The 24,373-nt window shown below is 44.7% G+C and overlaps 3 protein-coding genes across 6 annotated transcripts; 2 read left to right on the top strand and 1 right to left on the bottom strand.

Annotated features, from left to right (window-relative positions):
• Nucleotides 1-880: 880 nt before the first annotated feature.
• On the top strand, nucleotides 881-4,949 carry LOC117833134 (uncharacterized). Its single transcript, XM_034712531.2, has 3 exons — nucleotides 881-1,087; nucleotides 2,450-2,621; nucleotides 4,519-4,949. The coding sequence occupies exons 1-3, from the start codon at nucleotides 931-933 to the stop codon at nucleotides 4,607-4,609; spliced, it is 420 nt and encodes a 139-aa protein (XP_034568422.1). The 5' UTR covers nucleotides 881-930; the 3' UTR covers nucleotides 4,610-4,949.
• A 334-nt stretch (nucleotides 4,950-5,283) lies between these two features.
• Nucleotides 5,284-7,258, top strand: LOC117833133 (chlorophyll a-b binding protein CP26, chloroplastic). The gene is made up of 5 exons (XM_034712530.2): nucleotides 5,284-5,550; nucleotides 5,680-5,764; nucleotides 6,190-6,240; nucleotides 6,326-6,446; nucleotides 6,667-7,258. Exons 1-5 carry the CDS (start codon nucleotides 5,352-5,354, stop codon nucleotides 7,060-7,062), a joined length of 852 nt encoding a protein of 283 aa, XP_034568421.1. The 5' UTR covers nucleotides 5,284-5,351; the 3' UTR covers nucleotides 7,063-7,258.
• Nucleotides 7,259-15,500: 8,242 nt separating this feature from the next.
• LOC117866240 (zinc-finger homeodomain protein 4) lies at nucleotides 15,501-18,393 on the bottom strand. 4 transcript variants are annotated; one of them, XM_034750393.2, is made up of 2 exons: nucleotides 17,544-18,393; nucleotides 15,501-17,112 (listed from the first exon to the last, which is right to left on the bottom strand). In XM_034750393.2, the coding sequence occupies exon 2, from the start codon at nucleotides 17,014-17,016 to the stop codon at nucleotides 15,883-15,885; it is 1,134 nt and encodes a 377-aa protein (XP_034606284.1). In that variant the 5' UTR covers nucleotides 17,017-17,112; nucleotides 17,544-18,393; the 3' UTR covers nucleotides 15,501-15,882. The 4 variants fall into 4 exon arrangements, with proteins under 4 accessions (XP_034606284.1, XP_034606285.1, XP_034606286.1 ...); XM_034750394.2 differs by having other exon boundaries at nucleotides 17,598-18,393; XM_034750395.2 differs by having other exon boundaries at nucleotides 18,017-18,393.
• Nucleotides 18,394-24,373: the final 5,980 nt, after the last annotated feature.

The following is a 24,373-nucleotide window of genomic DNA, read 5'->3' as shown; positions in this document are numbered from 1 at the left end:
TTGCCGGTGCAGGAAGGGGTGCAGTGGAGTCCGTCGACGCGGCGAAGGCAGGGGCCGGAAGGGCAAGGGCCGGCAGCGGCGAGGCAGGGGAGTAGGGGAGGCCGCCAGCACGGCACGCGGGAGGAGCAGGAGAGGATGCCATGCGGGGAGGAGGAGGAAGGTAGAAGAGGAAGGGAGGGAAAAAAAAAGAGAGGCTGACAGGTAGGCCCCGCAGCTGATAGGTGGGTTCACAACTAATGGTGCTAAAAGGATATCCATCCCAACCCTTTTAACCTCTTCAACCAAATAAAAGATTGGGTCGGCTCCAACCCACTCATACACCTCCAACCTAACCCACGTCGTCCTAATACCATGCGCTACCTTAATTCTCACTTTTATTTCTGAGCACAGCAGAGTTCTCAGAGTGGGAGCGATCGGAGCTTGTGTTATAGTCAGATTATTCATTCGTGAGAGATTGTATATAGTGAGACTGTATTTCTTTAGGTATTGCATATACGCTCAAAACTGTTGGATTAGCCTATATGCTACTACTACCCTGCGACGTCTTCTAAGATTAGGATTTCAAATCTTAACAAGAGGACGTTGCCGGTTGAACCAGTGTGGTGATTTCAAGTCTTCTTCATGCAAATCAAATTGTCAAAAGTGCAATTGATTTGCCAGGGAAATAAAAATCGATGTACACGCATATATGCAGATGCAGTGGCTCCGAAATTTGTTTTACATTTGTCTTATCTGCAGAGGAGGCCCAAGGCACAACAAGGCCTGCCGTGAAAAAATAGGACCCAACTTCCACGAATGCGGCCCAAAGGGCAAAGGCCCAAATAGCGCGGCCCCACGCCACGCCTTCGTCAAGAACGCCGGCCCCCCTCCACCAGAGCAGAAATCCTTCTTTCGGCGGACTCTGGGACTTTGGGAGAGAGGGAGGAGGCGATGGGGAAGAAGAAGCAGGGAGGCGGCGGCGGAGGGGACGAGAAGGCCCTTCTCTGGAGGCTGCCGGAGATCACGTCCAATGAGCTCGGCAAGATCGGCCCCGCTTTCGGCCTCGGCATCGGCTGCGGCGCTGGCGCCGGTGTCGGATTCTTCGGCGGTAACACTCCCGCCCTTCCCTTATCTTCTTGTAAAATTGTACCCTCCCGTTGTGGTTCTTATTTTCCAAGAACCATACGCGTCTCTCTCCGCTCCTTACGAGATGATTGATTCGGCGGATTGTGGTAGGTGGAGTAATTGATTGATTCGGTGTACTGTATATTGGGGAAATCAGATTGCCAGGCTGGGGTTGGAAATGGGGCACGATAGGGAGTCACAATTGTCAGGATTTTGGATTTTCTCAGAGCCTGCATATTGGATTCTGGAACTGACTGATCTGCGTAGCTTTGTGTTGTCAGAAACCCGAAATTGGTGTCAGTTCATGTATCAAGTACGAAAGGAATTTATTTGATAGATTGGTTACAGGTAGCATACCACCAGGTTTTCAGGGCATTTTGATTTTCCAGGTTCTGTAGGTAGGTTCAGCTAATGTTCTTTGAGTGACCTTTTTTGCAACATTGGAGAGGATTGTTGCTGCCCCCAAGTCATGGAATTTACAAGAAAATTTGATGAACCTTTGGTCAGTATTGTAGAGTTTCCTTGTAGAATTCACCGGATAAGTTACAAAAGTTAGCAGATCAATTAAATACTGATTGTTGAGTTGTTAGATTTCTGATATTTTTTAGTGGATCAGTTACATAGCTACATCAGGTATATGATCTGAAGTGAAAATTGGTTTGTCTGTTCAAGTTAAAATTGTGATAAAAACAAACAGTAAATATTGTCTTGAGGATCAGAAATCCAAAGATCCATTCCTCTCGGGAATGTTATTCTGTACCTATCAATAAATCCTATCTCCATAGAGGTGAAGGTAGAGGGTGAGGGAGGCAGTGCATGTACCTACGTCTCCTGGTTTACACTTGGCATATATAAGAGTGCCCCACATAACATTCAGAAGCCTGTGAAGGATACAGCAGCTTTGTTGCTCAAATTGAAATTTGCAGGTTAGGAGGGAGAGAGTGTATTTACCTATTTCTCCTTGTGTACACCAGGCGTAGGAGAGCCCCATATGATCAAGGATTCAATGAATTTGTTGTTCAAATTGAGATTTGGAAGGGATGAAAGGCCCATTTTAGCTTATGCAAAGGGTGGAAGATAAATAAGATCTGGAGGATATTAACTGGGTCCTATTGACAAAACACAATCACAACTAAATTTGCATAGATCATTTCTGAAAACTAAATACTTTATGGAAGTACTTTATGGGGGCATTCTTGTAGAAAATAGTCATGGTAAAGTCTAGTGTTCATGTGTAAATATCTTTACCTATGTTGCCCTGTATACGCTCTCCCTTTTTACATGAATTGTTTTCTTCATAAATGCTGTATGCCTGCGTACTTATATTTTTCCCTGATTATTTTAGGTGCGGGATTAGGCTTTGGGTTTCCTGGACTCACTTTAGGCTTTGGTGTTGGAGCTGGATGCGGTGTTGGAATTGGTTTTGGTTACGGCATGGGCAAAGGAATTGCATATGATGAAAACAAAAGATATTCAAATGTTGGAAAGATGTTCCAGGAAGCTCCACATCTGCCTACGTGAGTATATTCCAGACATAGGAAATTTTTTAATGATATTTGTTCTGGCAAATGTTTTAGTTCATGATATTATCTTGTGCACTGTAGCTAGTTTTCATAACTCGCAGCATGAGTCTTAATTATGGAAGAATCATTTTTTTCTCGATTTTATTATGCTTTCTCCAGTTTTCACAGTATGTCTTAAATGAATTTTTTCGGTGTTCATGAATAAACTTTTAAATATATGATTCAATAACCATGTTCCATTAATTCCTTTCAATTCTAAGTTGTTTGAATTTCCACTTCTATTTGAAATTAGCATTGGATAATCATCACATTGGATAATCAAATGCCATGTACTATCAACAATTGGAGTTCACATACATCATTCTAAGCTGGAATAATGAACCATAATACCATTAACTTCAACTTTGTTGTTTGCCTTTTTCAAGCTTAGCACTATTGTACCTTCACTCTTCCATATGTGGCGTGCAGTCTAGAAGTCAAGTTGGTAATGAGATTAACTGAATAAACTCATTATCCTGATAACACGTAATAGTCAATAAAAATAAATAGAGAGAAATTCCTGGTTATTTTTTTGGACTAGAGTCATGCAGGATGCAAATAATATTAGAAGCGCAAGCTGATAGAATTTTACTGTTATTTGTTTAAACTTTAAAGCGAAAACAAAAATATATCACAAGTCAAGCAATCTCACTTTTAAGGTAACTGAACTCTACTGTCTGTGAACAACTTATAACATAATTTATTAGCACACAATTTCATACAGAAAAATATGGTTATACACCACCAAATGATACCATAACTCTAAAACTTTTTAAGGTAGCCACCACTAACCTCAAAATCCCAGAACAATCCACGCTCACTCATCTTTAGCTCTCTATTTTCTCCACAGCCGCTTGGCCATTCCCTGCCCTGCATGTTTTCCAAAGCTGCTTGTCCAATGTCCACAGTAGAGAAAATAGGAATGGCTTGCCTTCAGTGCTAGGCCAAACCTTGAAAACTCAGGTGCAACCGCTGCCTTGGAGTATCTACGTATTCTGAGGTCTCAACTTCAAATGCCTTGTGTGACCAGACAGGGCACTTGTTGTTCTATAGGTTGCAACAAGTTGCCCACCATGGTGCTACTGATTGAGCAACTGGCTTATTTCAGGCACACTAACCTTGGTTTAGGAGAGAGTGGAGGACGAAGATAGGTTAAGAAAGATGATGGAGAAGGGTTTTCTCACATCTTTTCTTATTAGTGGGTGGGTCTTGGGTGTGGGTGGATAAAATTGGACAACCTATTTTTAGTGGTATTTTCTGAACTATCTGTGTGCAGATCTGCCCTATAATGGATATTTCATTATAATTCTACTGATAATTTATCATTATCCATATTTGCTCTTACATTAATGTTTGGCAGTTTGACCGCATCTTTTCTGAAATTAAAGGTCCTGCCTAACATCATTTAAATCGCCTAAGTACTACAGCCTAGTCGATGAATTGACCAGTTATTAGAAGGCTAGTGCAAATTCTTCGAAATCCTATTCCATCAGATGTTAACAGAAATGTACCGAGATATTTGAAGTAGCGGTAAAGGTATAGTTCTGTGAGAGTGACAAGAAGTGCTTGCACATAAATAACATAAATAGGAACTTCCTCTAATCTACATTCAAATTTTATGTTATTACTATCAGTATTTTATTTCTCGGTGAGAACGAAAACTTCAATTCTTCTATTAGAGGACATACTATTGTCTGATACCATAAATTACATTGGATTTGTTTGGTCTCCCAGCCTATTGTTTCTTTTGCACCTCACATTGTTTTCAGTATCCCAATTTGGCTAGTAAAAGAACATGACTATTGTAATGCAGTGTTTATTGTTTTCATCATTTCTTCCTCCTCTATTCCAGGGACACTGTTGTTGCTTTATTCGACGAGCTGGTTATCAACACCAAGAAGCTTGTGACGGCAACTTCAAAAGGGATCGAAAAATGGCGTTGAGCTGCACCACCGCGTCATTGTCGATATTAGCTGCCTTCAACTGCGGTGCATCAAGTGAAGATTAGAAGCAGTGTTTATCTTGAACAAGCAGTGGCACTTAGATCTAGAATCCAGACTGTCGCATCGTATGGCTTTCTCTTGCTCATCAGTTAGTAGCTTTGTATCTAAGTAGGATCCTGAAATGAGGCCGACGATCTCTGGTAGATATATTTAGTTACATGCCATTGTGTTGAGTGATGTCCCTGGTGCTGGGTTGCTCATCACAGATATTAAATTTTAGAATGAATTGATGTGTGAGATTCAGATGAACTATGATTTGTGCTTGTGCGCGTGTTTTTCACCCTCTTGGTACCAGTGTGTGGCCTGGAATTGCTGTCTTGGTTCTTTCTCTATCACTGGTTGGTTCTCCCTCCGTCTCCATCTATCATGTTTGCTAGTCCCTATACTACTGACAAAAAAGTTCACCAGAGGCCCTAATGCTGCCACATCAGCGCCCTCTAAAGTTGCCATATCAGCATCCTCATCTGCCAAGTCGGCACAGCCTGCCCAATCGCATCCAAGCAACAGATAGCCCTCCTGGGCACCCAGCCAATGGCAGCTCCCATGGCCAAATCTCAGATGGGCCCACAGCATCCTCCGATCCCCATTTCCATCCATTTAAACTAGCTCACCTTTTCCTCCACAAACGCCCATCAGCCATCCCCCTCCTGCAATTCTTCCTCTGAACTGTGGGTCTGTGGCAATGGCGGCGCTCGCTCCATCGAAGATCCTCGGCACCCAGATCAACTTCGCCGGCTCCTCACGGTACGCCACCGCTGCGCCGACCGCCGGAGCGCAGAAGATCGTCTCTCTCTTCAGCAAGAAGCCTGCCCAGAAGCCGAAGCCCGCCGCGGTAACGTCCTCATCCCCGGACATCAGCGACGAGCTCGCCAAGTGGTACGGTGAGTAGACCGGTACCTGACTGCTGAGATTCCTCGACTTCTAGGAATGAAAATTTTTGGCATGAAAATTTTCAGAAGCTTCTTGTGTAGTGATTGTCTCCTTTTTTTTTTTTGTTCCTGTCTTGATAGGCCCTGACAGGAGGATCTACCTGCCGGATGGTCTCTTGGACCGCTCGGAGGTGCCGGAGTACCTCACCGGAGAGGTCCCTGGAGAGTAAGTCACATGACTCTAATTTGCTCCCCATGGAGTTACATTGGTTTCAGAAAATTTAGATTTCAGTTGGTAGTTTGGTTGAAATAAGGCTAAGTACTCCCTTGTTGGTTTGGAAAAATAGACATCATATCATGTTCTAGAAGAAAATGGAAAAAAATGTGAAAAGAAGTAGTTTGGTGGTGAAATTCAGATTTTTCTAGCCAAATGGCGCAGCTTTGCTATTTGTCAAATTCATTCCGAAAGCACAGACATCTCAAGCATTCAAACCAGCATTTTAAATTGAAGATATGACTAATTTTCTCACACATATAAGCTGTAGTCTTCTTCTATTTAGTCTGTCATTGTTTCTACCTTTGGTTCAAATGAAATGCTGCAGAAAATCTTAGTGAGTGCATCTGTACTGAACTATCTTGCCCTACTTGCAGCTATGGCTACGACCCTTTTGGCCTCGGCAAGAAGCCAGAGGACTTCGCCAAGTGAGTCGAATATCTCTGTCCCTAACAAATCGCCTGCACACTGATGAACTTCGAGATTCTAACCTCACACACCATCACCCTGCAGGTACCAGGCCTACGAGCTGATCCACGCCAGGTGGGCCATGCTCGGCGCCGCCGGTGCCGTCATCCCCGAAGCCTGCAACAAGTTCGGCGCCAACTGTGGCCCTGAGGCCGTCTGGTTCAAGGTCCTGATCACCACCTCTAAGAATCTTCATACTTGAGTAGCAATCTCTTCCCCAAATGTGCCGGACAATCGCGCGCATTTGAATTTATGAAAAAAGAAAAGAACTCAACATTGTTTCACAAAGACCACACATTTCAGTGGTAGAATAGTTGCAATTGCAATCTCTGAAACTGAAATTCTGAACTGTGAACTAATGGCGGCGCCACCGTAATACAATGCAGACCGGCGCCCTGCTCCTGGACGGCAACACCCTCAGCTACTTCGGCAACAGCATCCCCATCAACCTGGTGGTTGCCGTCATCGCCGAGGTCGTCCTCGTCGGCGGCGCCGAGTACTACCGGATCATCAACGGGCTGGACCTGGAGGACAAGCTCCACCCGGGCGGCCCGTTCGACCCATTGGGTCTGGCCAGCGACCCCGACCAGGCCGCCATCCTCAAGGTGAAGGAGATCAAGAACGGCCGGCTCGCCATGTTCTCCATGTTCGCCTTCTTCATCCAGGCGTACGTCACCGGCGAGGGCCCCGTCGAGAACCTCGCCAAGCACCTCAGCGACCCCTTCGGCAACAACCTGCTCACCGTCATCTCCGGCGCCGCCGAGAGGACGCCCAGCCTGTGAGAGGCTGCTGCTGCGTTTGATCTTACCCGGAAACAATGTGTGTGTGAGGGTCCGATGAATGTGCCATGCGTGTAAATTATCAAGAGGGGCAAGAAACCATTTCGTTCCGATCTCTGATCTGAATATCTGATATGACTGCTGTTAGAATTTGTGCCTGAGACATGCTACTTAATTGATCGCTCGTTTAAGATTCCAACTTCCAAGTTGAACTTTTGAAATCTGCACATAACTGTAGAGGAGACGTTCTTCGAATTTGATGAATTCTTTTGTTTGGAATAGTTTCATTTTTGTAGGTTTAGAGCCTACTTTGTCTTCTTAAAAATAGGCTCTTCTTGGAGGAAAAAAAATGAACATTTACATGCGACTCTTGCATTTTTTTTAATTATTAGTTACACCATAAACATGTTTAATCTAATGAGACCCAGCAAGCATGCGCCTAGTACGTAGTACTAACTTTCAGAGAATTATCTTAGAATCCATTTATATAACGAAATTCATTCTCCCTACATATAAAGGAGTGACTGTAGGGCATTCCTTTTTTTGTGTGTGTTAGGCTGTTTATTTCTAAAATTTCAATAATAGTTGACAGCCTCACAGGAAATTAAATTTTGAAAAAGCATCTCCTTTTATCATGCCAAAGTGCTTCACGTACGTGATTCCTCAACTTAAGAGGCTAATCACGCTAGGTTATTTGCATGAGAAATTTGAGTCACACTGTTTTAATGGACAGATCAGCTGATTTGTTTGATCTTTTTATTGGACGTAAACGTGCAAAAAGTCCAGAGTTTTCCAGGCCTGAAAGTTGCGCCCAGGTCTACCAGGTAACCAAAATCAGGCCTAAAGTTTGGCTGGGCTTGGGCTTTGGCTGGGCCATCTAGCTCTTTAACATGTCAAAATAGACAGTGATATGATTTTTTTTCCTGAGCGTTACTCTGATTCTTTTACCAATCAAAAGAAGACACGCCACTCAATCCATTTTCACATTGATGGCTAGGTTTCGAGTGATACATATAAATTTCTGCGTGTAAAATTTCCGTCCAAATAGTCACCTTGTTTCCGCACTCCCAATCCAGCGATCCCCATGTGTGCTCTCTGTTCCTCGACCAAAGGATACCGGGAGAGAGAGAGAGGGAGAAACTGCCGGTACGAGGGTGGCGTTTTCAATTGAAAAAGAAAAAGAAAATCAATAGCTGGGCTCATGAATCTGTTGTGCCTGTACTTAATTTTTTTTTGAACTATTTTATTGGGAACTATTGGGTGAGGGGTTTCTTTTCACTACCAATAGGTTTTAGCAATGTCCTAAAACTGTTGGGTGAGGGGTTCCTAACAAAGCTTTCCCTTTTTTTCCCCCTAACAAACCCTTTGTCCTTGCACTGATAATTAACTAAATGATGATACACGCACGTTTTTAAAATTTGTAGAGAGAAAAGCAATGCACATGACAGGCGGGGGGACAAGGATATCAAACACATTCCGTCCGTTCCTGGAGCTCCGATCCGAGCAGCTCAAATTTGCCGACCGCTGAGCAGCTAGCAGCAGTACGGCTGACGCCCCTGTGGCCCGTTGTTTGGCTGCACTCGCCTCCTGCCGTCTGGCGATCTGAAATCTGATCTGATCTCATCTCCTGCTCAGCTGCAACCGAGCCGTGTGTGCAATAACTCGAAATCTTTACTGCTTGCTAGGCGAGATCACATTTCTAGCCGTGGTCCTCCTCGTCGTCCTCGCCTTGTTCGGTTGCTTTGCTTCAAGTCGGCAGGTGAGCAGCAGCCGGCGGTGACGGCCGTGCCGTGCCGGCGGACCACAGGATCATCACAAGATCTCGCTGACCCTCCCGTAGTCCCGCCCGTCCGCAAGCCATGTTTGGGCACACCACGTTTTCCAGTCTCGTTTTGTAAAATAATTCCTGTTCCTTCTCGTGTTTTCAGCTCTGCTTGAGGCTGCCGTTTGGCTTCGACATTGAGACATGGAGACATCCATGCACTAGTAGAGAGAGGAAGTTGTTCTTTTTTTTTTGGTTGGGTATAATTGACCTGAATTCCCTAGCTGAGCTAGCTCCTGGTGCTGGCCGTGGCAGAGTGCTCAGATGCACGCACGCGTTGCAATTGCATGCGTGCGCGCGTGGACGAGATCTTGGCGTCTTTGCTTGTCATGTCCCGGCCCTCATGTGGATGTGGATCCCCTCCGTAACGTAAAGGTTGACTAGGGTGGATAGATTGATAGGGCCTTTGTTGTTTTGTCCATTGTCCTTGTTTATTCCAACCAAGCTCTTGTTTACTTGGCGAATTTGGGAGGTGCTAAATTACTGTAGCAACACTGTAGCGTTTCGTTTGTATTTGTGAATTATTGTCCAAACATTGACTAATTAGGCTCAAAAGATTCGTCTCGCAAAGTACAACAAAACTGTGCAATTAGTTTTTAATTTCATCTACATTTAGTACTCCATACATGTACCGTAAGTTTGATGTGATGGGGAATCTTCTTTTTCATAGTGCCAAAGTTGGGAGTTGGGAGTGAAGTAAACAAGGGGCAAGCTTCAATTCTCATCATGCTTTCCCCGATTCCATGCATGTACGGAGAAACCGTATAGGTTTTATCATGCATGCCCTAGGTGCAGTGTTTGTCATGCTTGCTCGGAGGATGTTTAGTTACTCCCCTAAACTTTAACTCATGTCACATCAAATATTTAGATACTAATTAGAATTAAATATAGACTATTTACAAAACCCATTACACAGATGGAAGCTAAACAGCGAGACGAATCTATTAAACCTAATTAGTTTGTGATTTGACAATATGCTGCTACAGTAACCTTTGTCGATTGTGATTTGACAATGTGCTGCTACAGTAACCCTTGGCGACATAGCCAATCCCAATTCACAGCCGGTGTGGCCAGGGCTAGCTCGTCATATTCATAGCTCGGAAAAAAGGTATGCGTATACTATAATTGATAAATAGAATGTGGGAAATAGCTGACAATACGAATAAAGGATAAGCTCGACTGTCCTGCATCACCATTCATCATCTTATCGGTATACAGGAACACGGTGACAATACAGCAGCCGCCCATCGCTATCTCTCTCCCCGCGCGAAAGCAAGGCCTCCAGTTTGTGAAACTTTATTTGAATGAATGTTTGCGGGTACTAAGAGTCCTCTCACTACCAACCAGCAGACATCATCATCTGGCTGGGTCTTGCCGGTATCAACATGAAAAAACAAAAATAACAGGGAACGCTGAACGGCTACCTGATGTTGATGCTCCTTATGCTTGACTAGCATCTACCAGCATCCTGATTCCTGCCTGCGGCCGCTGCTACAGTGACAATGCGTGTGGCATGCCTGCCTGCCCAGCAGGCCCGGAGATCAAACTTAACGTAAAGACAACAGCTAGCGTGCGTCCGTGTCACTGTGCTCATGCATGCCACTATAGCACTGCACTGGTACGTGACAGGCCAAGAGAGGGTCTCTACTACTGAAGCTGTGAAAAAGTGCAGGGGAAAGAAAAGGAGGAGCTCCAAAAGAGCAGAAGCCTGTCATGCTCGGAGGATAAAGCTAATCTTTTTTTTTTTTTGAAAACTTAGCAGGAAAGCTAGCTAATCTCCTAGGCCACACTGCACTATACAAGCTACTCTACAGCACTATGCTGTGGCCTCCTCGGCCTTTTTGTCAGTTGCTTGAGCTGAGATCGCAAGCAAAAATTGCTGGAAACATAGTACTTCACGTGCGTGCTCTGCCGATGATCGAGCAGCGCAGACTGCAGGGAGAAATGAAATTGACACCACGCTGCAGCCTGCAGCCGCAGCAGGTGTTGCGTGGCGTGGATTGATGAGTCCTGAGATCACGGCGACGCGAGCGTGTTCGCTGTTGATTTGATCACACGCCTGGCGCCTGCTGCTGCATTGCATGGGGGTTCCCTTTCCTTTCACCCTCCGCTTTGTTTTCCAATCAGTGGTCAGCGTCCCCCGCTGCGGAAAACCTTGCTGCAACTGCATATACGTGCACGCGTGGCCAGTGCCTCCCCTGAGTCCCCTCCATCTCCATGTGCTTAAACTCTTACCAGTTTCTTTTTATGTTTATAGAAAAGAAACTCCTAGTCCCATAAAGAAGTTTGGATTAGCTAAAATAGGAGAGTCAAATTTCAGCCCATACGTGTGCTAATTGATAGGCTAAATATGGATTAATCATGAGCTAAACATGGACTAATGTGTTATAACCATTATCTATGCAATTAGCCTAGATTGCCTCCTATAGATGGCCGTTCAGTTTGCGGATTGGTGTTTGATATTTTGTGTGGGTTTGTTAAACCAATTGCTTTGACATGGGTAACGTTGTGTAATAATTTTGGACTGATTCCCTCTTGTAAAAGGTTGAAGCCTAAAAAAATGCAATTAGCCTAGCAATTAGTCCATATTTAATACGTCTACTCGACATCTAAATAAGAGAGCTAAAGTTTAGCCATTACTTGCCGGATTACAAATACGAGTAGTTTAGGACAATGACATGGTTCTCTAGTGACAACTTTAAGTAACAATTTATGTAAAAAATTATCATTCCAAACAATAAATTGTTACAACTGTAAAATTGCTCTTAATGATGAATCTATAAACATCATTGTAAACTATTTATATTAAGCTACACAGGTTAAACTTAAAGTAAACCCTAAAAACACTATGATAGCAGGAATGACAAAATGTGGATTACAGAAAAAAAAATTTGGCATTGCTCAACCATCATTATTTTACAGCACGGGGACAGACGTCCAGGTGGGTTAATTGAGTTTTTCCACTACCGGGCAATGTACTCCCTCAGCTCCAAATTATAAGTCATTTCAATTTTCTTGGAGAGTCAAACTATTTTATATTTGATCAAAATTATAAAGAGGATCACAAAAGTTCATGTCACCGAATAGATATACTATAAAAATATATTTAATGGAGAAACTAATAATATTTATTTAATATCATGAATGTTGGTACCTTATTGTCAAATAAGTTGGCACGACGTAGGGAGTACTGTTTTACAGCACGGCAAGTGTAAATTGAGGTTGATGCTTGCAGTCATTTTAAACTCTCTCTCTCTCTCATGTACCAATCTGCCTACTACTACTTGCAATCCAACCTCTTCTTATAAATGCAATTCAATGCCTGCTCCTCTCTCACTAGAGTACTGCATTGCCATTTGTCAGTAGTGCTACTGCAGTACTCCATTGGCTTGGCAAGCGTAACCCTGTTTTTTCATCAAACAACTCCTACCACGTAGTACGATCTTCTTGTGTCCTCCTAGGCGCTGGGGCCGAAGTCCACATTGGCTCGAGTGCTATTGTTCAAGTACGAATTTTGGAGGGTGCTTCGTTCTCTGAAGAACAAGTGCACTAGATACAACAAATATGACTACATCCTACACGCATAGTTCATGCTCTCTCCTTAAAGGATGTGTACTTCTTGGTGCTTTGTCATTCTTGGTGTTCATTGTTGCTCTAAACATGAACCTATGGTACCTTCATTAAGCACCCTTGTAAGATTTTGAAATTGTCGATTCTTGCTCCATACTTGGAGGAATGCATGTCGAAGTAAGATTTGTATGTAACTGTAGCTACCATTTATCAGCGTGTGAGGTACTGTCAGAACCAAATACAGTTGAATGGGACCATTACCATATATGTGCAGCCTTGGCTCCTTGCTGCCTTGGAGAGCACGGGTACGTAGGACGAGCTCCGCAAATTAGTGTGCTTTACTTTTAAGCCCGTTTAATTTTCCTATTATCATATATGAGTTTATGACATGGACAGCTAGCCTTCTGTTCCAAATTGTAAATCGTTTTTAGCTGATTTAGGTTCATAGATATTATTATACATTTAGATATAGTGTATATCTAGATGCATAATAATATCAATGAATCTAAAAAAATCAAAACGACATTTAATTTGGAACGGAGGGAATATATACAGGAGTGTTCATCACATTGAATAAAGATTTCTTTTCCGTATGTATATATGCATACATAAATATACATCACACTGAATAAGATATTGAGTTTCATTATTGTCCTGACAGTAAATATTCCTTTCCCATAAGTAACTTTTCCCATAGTGGAAAAAGGTTCTTTCAAATCTGTCTGATTCGAATTTACTGGGGAATCTAAGAAGCAGTTGCACTTTGCGCCTTTACGAACTTGCATCAGGTACAACTACTGTTCCACTTCAAAGCACGCCGGAGGCAGAGGGAAATTACTGGAAGTCGTTGCCTGCTCTGCACTTAATCCGTGCACTGTTGCACTGCAATTAACTGTCGTCTAAATGCAAAAAGATGTGTTCCAACTCCATTCTCATTGATTAGTTGAAAGTTGCTAAAATCTCAAGCATACCTAAACAGTGCACATTTCTCACTGGATCGAGCAGCTGATGTTTCTGTCCATGCAAATACGGTCATGAAGTGAAAATCATTTGTACAAAAAAAAGGGAGAAAGTTTCTGTTTTCCCACTATTTTTCACCTCCTGCAAGGGAAGTAACATCTTTTTTTTTCCCTTTCAAGTACAGGTATTTGGCAGGATGGGCGTCACCTGCAGTCTGTCTAGTTCCATCACAAAAAGCAAAAGAGAAAGAAAGAAAGAGAGAGATAGAGACAACAAAGACATGTCATGAGGGAGAAAAACAATTCACAGTAGCGTTTGCTGCTGATGGCTGTGTTCTGCTGCCAAGAACATGGGAGTGATCTGAGGCCTGATGGCTTGCCTTGGCGGCAACCACCATCACGCATGACAGGCACGGCAGCAGCTGACACACATGGGCATGGGCTGGCCGGCAGGCTTGTCCTGCAGCAGCAACTCATGGATGGAGCTCAGCAGCTGCCTCCGGCAAAACCAAACCATGATAAACCTCTCGCAAAGACAAACAGGTGGCCATCATTTCGTGTTGGCACCCTTGTTTCCTTCGTGTCCGTAGCCGCAGGCAGCGCTCTGTTTCATTCTTCTAGGTTTGGTTTGAATTCAGGAGGGGAGGGAAACCGTTCAAAATCTGCGACGTGGTGTATATCATTCAGAAATGAGTTCCGCTAAACCTCAAAAAGCTTTTTTTTAAAAAAAAGTTTAACTACCACTACCATATTGACATGAAGTTCTTTCATTTCTATGTCTTCAAGGCACGTCTTTTACCACTACTTTCTACCACAATATAAGTTTAAAAAAATAATCTTATGGGAGTAACTTAACAACTCAGAACTCAGAGATTTCTTGGATTGCTTTTCTTTTCCCAACCTATGAAACAAGTCAAGGTTCATGATCTTTTAGGAACCTCTCTTCTCCCAATTCCCACATGCGCCTGCCAGTGTGTTTCAGCAGCCGCCATGATTAAAGAGATCCCATGCCTCCTGTCTCTATTCACCCTCCCTCAGCTAACAGGGGAGAGGATGTGATACTGTAGCTCGCTAAATCTTTGTTTGGCTATTTCCAGCGCCTAGTGGAGATCTTAGCTGTATCGTATGACATGAGCACCATGAACATCCCTTTTGCCATCAAGGGCATAATAGTAAGGAAGGCTGCAAAGACGACACAGCGCAAGTGCACGCTTGGGCTATTGCCAATGCTTTTCTGAATTCTGATCAAGGATATTATGTCCAAAAAAAAAAAAGAAATTATGTTGCAGGAGCAAGGGGGGCAACGTGTGCTGCCTGCACTTATACACCTGTCCAGCATTGTGCGTTTGTTCATCAGTGCTCTTTCTTTGATTGCGCTCCTGCCCTCTGCCTCCCCTCCCTGTGTGCTGTGTTGTTCTCTCTCAACAAGCAAGTCCAAGAACAAGCAGGAACAGCCACAAGAAAAGCAAGCGAGAGTTTATACTGGCTGGGATTGGCTCTCCACATGCTCCCCTGCCCCCCTGCACGCCCACACATGATTGATTGGTTTGGCTTTGGTTGGGTGCAGTACATGTTTGCACCTGCACCTGCATTTGCTCTGCTCCCAAACAAAGAAAAACAGGAAACTCAAATTTAAGATCATATTCTTCCTCTTTGTTTTTTTTTTGGCCTTGTGGTCTCACTGATCCTGGTGATGTCAGATCAGTCACAGTAGTAACAGCGCCGACAAAGAGCTGCAGGTTAATTAAGCATGGATCATAACATAATCCTGCACATCCAAATCAATGCCGCATCAACAAACAGTGATCCTGAAAGCCACGGCACATGCAGCAGCTCAATCCCTCTCCTCAATCCTCAGACCGGCCGGCCTCTGCCGCGTCGCGCCATCATGCACGGCACGCACACCCTTCCAAAATCCCGGCACGGAACTCAATGGAAAAGAAGCTGCCCATAACGACAGCTCTCTCTCTCTCTCTCCCAATTTCTTCAGCTCATGCTCATCAAACATTTCAAAACTATTGCATTTGCTGCTAGCAGGATTAAAGTCAGAGACAACAGGCAGGAAAAATTAAAAAAAATGACGAATAAAATAGTCCAGGATGAATGGATGATATTTGGCTTTCCTTCCGGAAGAAAGAAAAAAAATCAGAGGAAATTGAGTCCAGTTGCAGTTGGAAATCACCTACTATGATGCATTGCATGCTTGGTTGCTTGCTCCCTTACCTTATGACAAACACCGGAAAAGGGAAGGAAAAAAGAAAGACGATAAACATGTTCTCTTTTGTTTCAGATCACTCCTCTCCTCTCTCTTTCTGCTTCGACGACGGTAGATGGAATTAATGGAACAGTGAAATGGCGATGGATCGATGCGGTTGGTTGGTTTGCTAGCTAGGTTACCAGGACGGATCAAGAATGTAATAATCACCATGGACGGTAGCATGGTGATCGCTTCCCTCTTCTTCTGTCAGTCGGTCACTCGAGCTTGAGCGGCGGCGACGGCGGGGAGCCGGGGCCGCCGCGGTGGCAGGACGGCCCAGCGGCCTGCGCTGGTGGCGGCGGCGGCGGCATGATTCCAGGGGGCATCATCTGGAGAGGCATCAGCGGCGCGGAAGGAGGCGGGGACGGCAAGGCCGCCGCCGCCGCCGCCATGGCCTGCTGCTCCTGCGGCGGCGAGGCGGCCTCGAGGCGCTTGGTGGCGAGGTTGTGCTTGTTGTTGTGCATCCAGACCTTGAGGACGCGGCGCTTGACGCCGATGTCCTGGCAGAAGGCCTGCACCATGGCGTCGTCCAGCTTCTGGAGACGCCACCCCACGCGCTCCGCGAACTCCAGCATCCGGGCCTTCTGCTCCGGGGTGAACTTGGTGCGGAACCGCTTCCGGGACGACGACGAGCCGCCACTGCCGCCGCCGCGCGCCGCGCCGCTGCCGCCGCTGATGTCCATGTCGTCGGACTCCGAGTTGTGCATCATGGTCAGCGGCATCACGTACTGGTGGTGGTGGGGGTGCCCGTGCCCCGGCGGCGGCGGCAGTGCGCGCGCCGCGGCGTAGGCGCCGTAGGGGTCGGCCGCGGAGACCAGGAGCCCGCCGCCGCCGCCCTTGTTGTGGTGGTGCGGCATGGCGGGGGCGAGGAGGCGGCGGGCGGCGCGGTGGCCGTGGCCGGCGGCGGCGTACATGGCGTCGTCGTCGTCGTCGTCCACCTCCTTGCGGTGGAAGTTGCGGTGGCAGCCGCAGGCGGAGCACTTGAGCGCCTCCAGCGAGCCCTCCTCGCCGCTGGGCATGAACTCGCCGCACCCGTCGGTGGCGTTGCCGCCGATGGCCGCAGCGTGGTTCTTCAGGCACTCGCGGTACTTCACCACAGTGGCGCCGCCGCCAATGCCGGCGCCGCCCCCCGCCCCGCGCTTCTTCGCGGAGCCCTCCATCTCCTCTGCCGCCGCCGCGGCGGGCGGCGACGGCGGCAGCGCCGGGGACTGGCCATTGTTGTTGTTGCCGTGCTGCTCAACATGGTGCAGCTGCAGGACATGGCCGCCGGCGCTCCCGCCGCCGTAGGGCGAGACGACGTTGGCGTGCATTGGGATCGCGAGCTCGCCCTGCGTGCCAGAAAGATCCATAACTCCTCCTGATCCCTCCTCGTCTCGGCGGCGCCTCTCCAGAGAGAAGATGCTTCTCGCTGCACCTGCAGCTGCTGCTGACGCTTCTGTTCTTCTCTGCAGCGGCACAATAGAAACCATGATGAGAGAACAAGCAAGAAAAGGCCAATGGCGCCCAGAGCTCCCTCACTGACTCTCTTTCAAGGATGGATGGATGCAACAAAATTCTCAGTGTTTCTTGGGACTCTCAACACAGAAGCCACTAAAGGGGAGAGAGAGAACAAAAAGGGGGCTGCACTGAGGTGAGGAGGTGCATGGTGGGGGATCTTGGGACCTTATCAAGAAGATACTCTACTTGCAAAACCCAAGATGGAGGAGGTAAGCAATTTAGCTGCTAAATTACGAAGCCATAGAATAATGCATATTGTTATCTATGTTGCCAGCTTGTTCTTCTTCTACTACTACTTCTTTCTTGGGCTCTTCCCCATGCAATGCAAAACAAGATCACATACAACTTGGGAGGAATGGAGGAAGGAGAGGCTACTCACTCGGTGGCTATAGTGGAAGGAGGATGGAAGGATGAACAGTGAGGCTGTTCTTACCAAAAGCCACCAGGGTTACTTTGAGATGCTTGTTACTAGCTCCAAGATTTTACTGGTTACTGATATACTGCTTCTAGGCTACTGTATTCTTTTGTTTTGCTCCCTCACTAGATGTTTGTATGGGCTATGGGCCAGCCTTTGACTCTCTCTCTCTCTCTCTCTCTCTCTCTCTCAAATCAACACTTCTCTCTCCTATCCTTGAACCAGACACAGAGCAACAGGGACTAGAGGAAGCTATGGAGGATTGGAGGAGGAGCCCTCATGCTGCTGCAGATGTTTTGTGTTTAATCCCAGTGCAGTGTGGTGTTTGCGTGTGTGGGTCTTGGAGGATGCAAGAGATTTTTCTCTACCGGATTGCTCTCCCTCTCTTGAGTCTGGACAGTCGAGGAGAGAGAGAGAGAGACCAAAAGCCAACCAACCTTGTTGCGTCAAGGGCTAATCGAGAGGACAAAGGAGCAGGGGGGCAAGGACTCAGCCTTTGCAGCTTCCACCATTGCAGTGAGGTGACTAGCGGGCTCGCTAGGCCATGCTAGCCGGCTGCTGCAATGTGGCGATAAAAGAAAACAAGAGAGAGGAAAGATGAGGAGCGCGCGCGCAGAGAGAGAGAGAGTTGTGTAGGAGGATTGTTACTGGTTTGCCTGTGGTGTAGTGTAGTAACCAAAAGAGAAGAGATGAAGAATTGAAGAGAAATAAGTGTCTGGTGCTTGCTTTGCTTTGCTTGCACTATCAGGAATCCAAAGCTTACTTCAGAGAGAGATGGGAGAGGCAGTGGCCTGTCAGAGGAGAGAGAGGGGGATGCCTAGCCCAGGCTCTGATATTTTTGTTTTTAGATCCAAAAGAATGGTATTTCTGCTGTCCCTTCTCTCACTGATTTTTTTGGCAGAGAGAGAGAGAGAGATCAGATATCTCCAAGGAAAAAAAAATGCTGTTAGGCACTCAGTTAATGCTGTCTCATGGGCACCATGTTTTCACAAAACCCTTGTGCTCAGTATTTATTTCTCATGCGTGTTAGAGGGATAATATCAATTCTGTTGTCGGAGCCTAGCTATTCATGATCACAAGCCATAACTACGGTGTCCATTTCTTTTAATTTCGGTTTTGAACCTGAACAAAGTTTTGAAACATAATAATGTAATAACCTGCACATTAGTCTTCTAATTGTCCTAATAATGAAATTTATTCGCAACACCCACCTAAATCACAGATTAGTACGGAGTATAGAAAATCGAATGATGGCGATAATATAACAAAAGCATGCATGATAAGATTAAATACAGTTTTGTTTAAATTTTACCTAGCCATTTAGAATTTTTAGATTACTAATATGAGTCCCCCAAAACCAGTGCAGGAAAAAGCCTTCTATTGCCCATACCTTTCCATTTCCTGTGATGTCAACAGGATGGGAACATGGCAAGCAGGACAAAGAACAAACACTCATACAGATAAACTAATCTTTGGCGTGGTCTGAAGAATGCCAGGCAATTTGTTTAAGGACGATATAGCATGTCTCCATACCCTACCGGCTATTAAGGCAATCACCCAACAATTTACTACAGAGTATATAGTCAGTAGTAAAAAATGCTTAAGGCACCCATGACCCATTATCAGCCATCAGACTGTAGCAGAGCATAGTGGGTTTGTCTGTATCACACAGAAGTGTATCATTGTGCCCTAAGAGTTGACCATACCACCCTGTCCTAATGGTACCCCACAATGACCACACCACTAACCAATCATCTTATGCCTCCTTGAAATGTGCAACAACAGCAGGATTGCAATCTGCAGGCCTCCAAGGGTCAAAATGGCATGTAGGATAAAGTAGTGGTGCTAGCAACCAATAAAACCCAGGTTAGGAGACAGGGTTAGTTTGACACTTTTTGTTTTGGTCAGAGCCCCTGACTAGATTTAGTTATATCATTACATCCTAATCAAGACAAAGCCTACAGTCTTTAAAAATAATTCGGTTCAGTTTATTAATATGCAGCATGCTCATAGATGAGTACAAGTTGTCTCAAAGATTCTCATAATTGGCAAGTGGCATGATTTGAGTTAGCACCTACTGCATCACCTTGGGGTGTGCAAAGGTATGCATTACTGCTGTCCTCAGGCCCACTAAACCCAAAGCTTTGGATCCTGCAACTTTTATCTCTCTACCTGCTGCCTGAATGAAATGTTGCTGAAGTATGCATGCCTACTATGCCTAGTACCTAGTGGATGAGTGAGTGCTCTTGTCCTTCACTGCACAAACATTCCCCTGCCTGCCTAGAAAGAAAAGTTAAAATTGCCAAGTCTTTCTTTAACAGCACAACGCTTCAGTTTAGAGCACATGATGGAATCAATTGGGATTAGATAATCACCTTGCATGGGAATTAGATTCCCCTTTCCATGTGGGGAGGGAGAAAGGTCCTAATCACTTCTTTTGGTGGTGAATATTATAAAGTGCTGCCTAAGCATGCAAAGTGCACACAGAATGATCTTTAGGGTACTACATACAAGACACCCGACTTTTTCTTTCTATCAACTGAATGTCCCCCAACATCACAAGGAATGTTCATTCTTTCCTCCATGAGATCTTTAGAACAATATAAGGCTGGATGATCCAGGAATATCTCTCCAAGGCGAAAAGAGATTAAAGGTGCATATATGTATCCTTAGCTTTCTCTGAATTTATTTTTCTCTCCACTTTTCTGCCTTTGCTTTTCTTTCCTTGTTCATGCAAGGTCGGTTCATTCATAGCCTAGACAGGGCCAGCTCCAATTATGCGTATTTTTGCTTCGCCTTTTGGTTTTCTCTCACCGGCCTTGCATATCACTATCACTTTATTCTTCAATGTCTAGATGCCTTATTCTCGCTTAAACCTCATTCCAGCTACTTTTGCAGACCTTCTGTGTATTTCTATTTGTTATGCTAGATAAAATTCTCCCTTTTTCTTGTCCCTATGTCCATTGATGGTTTTTCGAATATTGATGAAAAGTGACAGTAATATTTTACTGGGCCTGTATATGTTGAGAATATGTCAAATATATTTTTGTATGCTATTGTGGCACTAGTAGAGAACTGACCTTCCATCCAACCCCTTTTGCCCCTGTTAATATTGGACCCGTAACTAAAGTGGCTTTAGTCCCGGGTCAAAAATATATCACCGAAGGTCACCGTGCGGCGGGGGTTGGGGGGAGGGGGGGGGGTTTAGTCCTGGTTGTAAATACCAACCGGGACTAAAGCCCCCCTTTAGTCCCGGTTGCAACGGCTCCAAAAAATCCCACCGACGCTCCAACCGGGACAAAAGACCCCCTCCCCCCGTTTGTCCCGGTTGGTAATTCCAACCGGGATAAAAAGTATAGTCCCCATTGATAATTCCAACCGGGACTAAAGTGGAGCCTTTAGTCCCGTTTGGTGGCTCCAATTGGGACAAAACGTCCTTCCCCCACATGCCCCCCATCCCTCCACATTAATTATCCTTGCAGGCACTCCTTTCCTTCATTCCCGCAGCTAGCCACTCCTATCCTTCCTTATCCTCTCCTCCTCTCTCCTCTCTACGCCGCCGCCGCCACCCCCTCCCCTTCTGCTGCCCCTCCCGTTCCCCTCTACTCGGCCCTCACTGGCAGTGAGGAGTGGCAGCAGAGTAAGGGCGGGCGAGCCGGCGGCGTGGAGCGGAGCGGCGTCGGCGGAGAGGCGTGGAGCGGAGTAGGCGGGCCTGATGGCGTGGGATGGAGCGGTGCTGGCGGTGCGGGGTGGAGTAGAGGCGTGCGGCAGCGGCGGGGGAGGTGGGTGGGCGGCCGACGGGCTTTTTTCTTTGAAACTTTTTAGTCCCGGTTGGTAATACCAATCGGGCGGTGCTGGCAGTGCGGGGTGGAGTGGAGGCGTGCGGCAGCGACGGGCGGAGGCGGGCGGGCGGCCGACGGGCTTTTTTCTTTGAAACTTTTTAGTCCCGGTTGGTAATACCAATCGGGACTAAAGGGGGTCTTTAGTCCTAGGTGAATGACCCGAGACTAAAGAGCCCCTTTTGCCTCGAAAAATTAATCCCGGTTGGACATCGAAGAGATATGGTCCTTACCAACCGGGACTAATACTCACTTTTGTATTTACTAAGTGATGATGTCCATCTAATCGTCCAAGTGTCCAACTAGCACAGTTTCTACGGATTTTTTGAGTCTGTTGGATTTATGTCAAGTTGGGCTTGATATGGGCTCAGGTTGGACTAGGACTAGGCAGGGGCCGGGCTTGGGTTTGGTGATACTGGGATGGGCTGGCGTAGCGATCACCAAATGATTTATGAGGAAATGGATACTCCTTTATTTAAATGATGTATTAGCAACATGCCATTTCAACATAATATAGTGGCACGGCTGATGCAACCTCATTTCAACATGTCTTTTATTTGGTGCCTGTTTGCTCTCTATGAATTTTGGGCTGAGAGATTTACTACGTACTAGTAACGACTTTGACCCCCCTAAAACCGCGAAAGGGAGACCATAAAACATGGCGCATTCTATTGATGGCGTCTGTACGTACGAGAGATGGGAAAAGTAGACACACAAAAGAAAGATTTTTTATGTATATATGGACTAACTAGACTAGAATTCAAGCAGTATATTAATTTATATTCGGATATCTTTTCAATATGTCAAAATATAGTTGGAAAAACGAGTGGCATAGAGATTTATTCATGCATGCATGCTGTAACAATGGATCACTGGGTCAGGGGGTGTTTGAAATTCATGCCCCATCGAATATTCGGAGGCTAATTAGGAGGACTAAATATGGGCTAATTATAAAACTAATTACACAGATGAGGCTAATTCCCGAGACGAATCTATTAAGCCTAATTAATCTATCATTAGCACATGTTTACTGTAGTACCATATTGTCAAATCATGGACTAATTAGGCTTAATAGATTCATCTCTCAAATTAGCTTCCATATGTGCAATTGATTTTGTAATTAGTCTATATTTAATACTCTTAATTAGTATCTAAACATTCGATGTAACAGGAATTTTAGGAGCTCGTAAAGAACCAAATAGAAACAGGGTCTTTAAGGGCCTGTTTTCTTCCACCTTGCTAAACTTTAGATGCTAAAGTTTAGCAACTTTGAGCTGCTAAATTGCAAAACACTCTTGCTAAAACTTGCTAAAGTTGAGTTGCTAAAGTTTAGCACTTTAGCAAGTTTTTGGTTGCTAAAACTTGCTAAAAGGTGGGCTGGACAACATATACCCCTCATTTATTGCTTGTCTCCCCCTCCTGCTCACCTTTAATAAGGGTAGATAGGTCCTTTTACAGCTCATTAAATGCCTTTTAGCAAGAGTATCCAAACAGCTTTGCTAAAGTTTAGCAACTAAAGTTTAGCAACTTTTAGCATCTAAAGTTTAGCAAGGTGGAAGAAAACAGCCCTAATCCCAGCCGCAGGAATGATGTTTGCTTGATGCTACTCGAATTCAATGCATCACAAGACTGTCTTGGCTTTGCATATTCAATGCCATTAAATGAGCTAGTGTGTTTCTGAGTGAGTGATAGCTGTTGGTGTGAAGAGTGAAATGAGGTGGATGCAGTGATCTGAGGGGTACAGTTCATTAGTGCATTGATTGATAATAATCAAGGTCTAGGATGCTCCATTCCAATTTTTGAAAGAAATTAAAATATGTATACTTGGAAAACGTTATTACTCCTACTTAGGATTGCTAGTGTTATACTCCAATAGTGTGCATAGTGTCGTCTTCTATTTCATCGAATAATTGGTTAAAAGAAAATTATTATTCCAATAAACAAAATATCCTTAAGAAATGCTGTTGAAAAACTATATATATTGATTTCTAGAGATCAAGACTATTTACCTTTCTAATAGCAGACTACGAAATTGTTTTTTCAGGTAAAGTTTCCCTTAACCCCTCATTTTGTATATGAAATGTGTCCTCGATTCTTATGGTGATTGAAGCGTGCAAATATAGTTTCTCTGAAATTCTAGACTTCTGAACGCGTCCCAGATGTTTTATTGATGTAGATTTTTCTGGATTCTGAAACTTGAGTAGGTGACTGATATATATAGAGTATACTCTCCTTATGTATGTATGTACATACGTACGTACGTACTTAAGGAATTATACAGACTTGTATGTACGTACGTACATACGTACATACTTAAGGAATTATACAGACTTTAAAATGTATCTTTTTTTGCAATGCTGGAGATAGATTTTCAGGCAAGTATGAATCCTTTATTTTAATAGAAAAGTTTGAGTTGGTGACTGGTATACTTAAGGAATAATTAATACGGCATTTAAAAATGTATCTTTTTTGCAATGCCGGAGATAGAGTTCCATGCATGTATGTCAATGCCTAATATACGAGCGACTGTGCGAAAGATGTGTTTTCATTTTTTAATAGAGACTATTAATTTATTTCTGTTATTCATGTGCCTGTTTGCTTATTCTTTTTTTTTTCACAGTTCTACTAAGGGACAAAAATGATCAGTTATTGGAGATACCTACAGAGACACCACTCCCCCCCCCCCCCCCCCCCTCTACAGAGAAAACAATAGGAAATGAACAAACAATGGCTGACCCCACTTCCTTTTTTTTTTGGAAAGGAAAAGAGGTATTCATCGGGAAGCCATCCATTTGGGATTTTCCTGATCGTAATATGTACTTTTATAAACTAATATGTGCGCACAAGATTAGATATGTCAGATTTATAGAGTAATTTAGGAAACAGTATTACAAGAAAACGATACGGTGTGAAACTTGATAAATTAACGAATATTAAAATAATAGGCCAGTAGCA

The sequence above is a fragment of the Setaria viridis genome, chromosome 8, assembly GCF_005286985.2.
Source record: "Setaria viridis chromosome 8, Setaria_viridis_v4.0, whole genome shotgun sequence".
NCBI lineage: Eukaryota > Viridiplantae > Streptophyta > Magnoliopsida > Poales > Poaceae > Setaria > Setaria viridis.
Note: the sequence above shows the minus strand (reverse complement) of the source record. Positions and strands in the feature narration are given on the sequence as shown.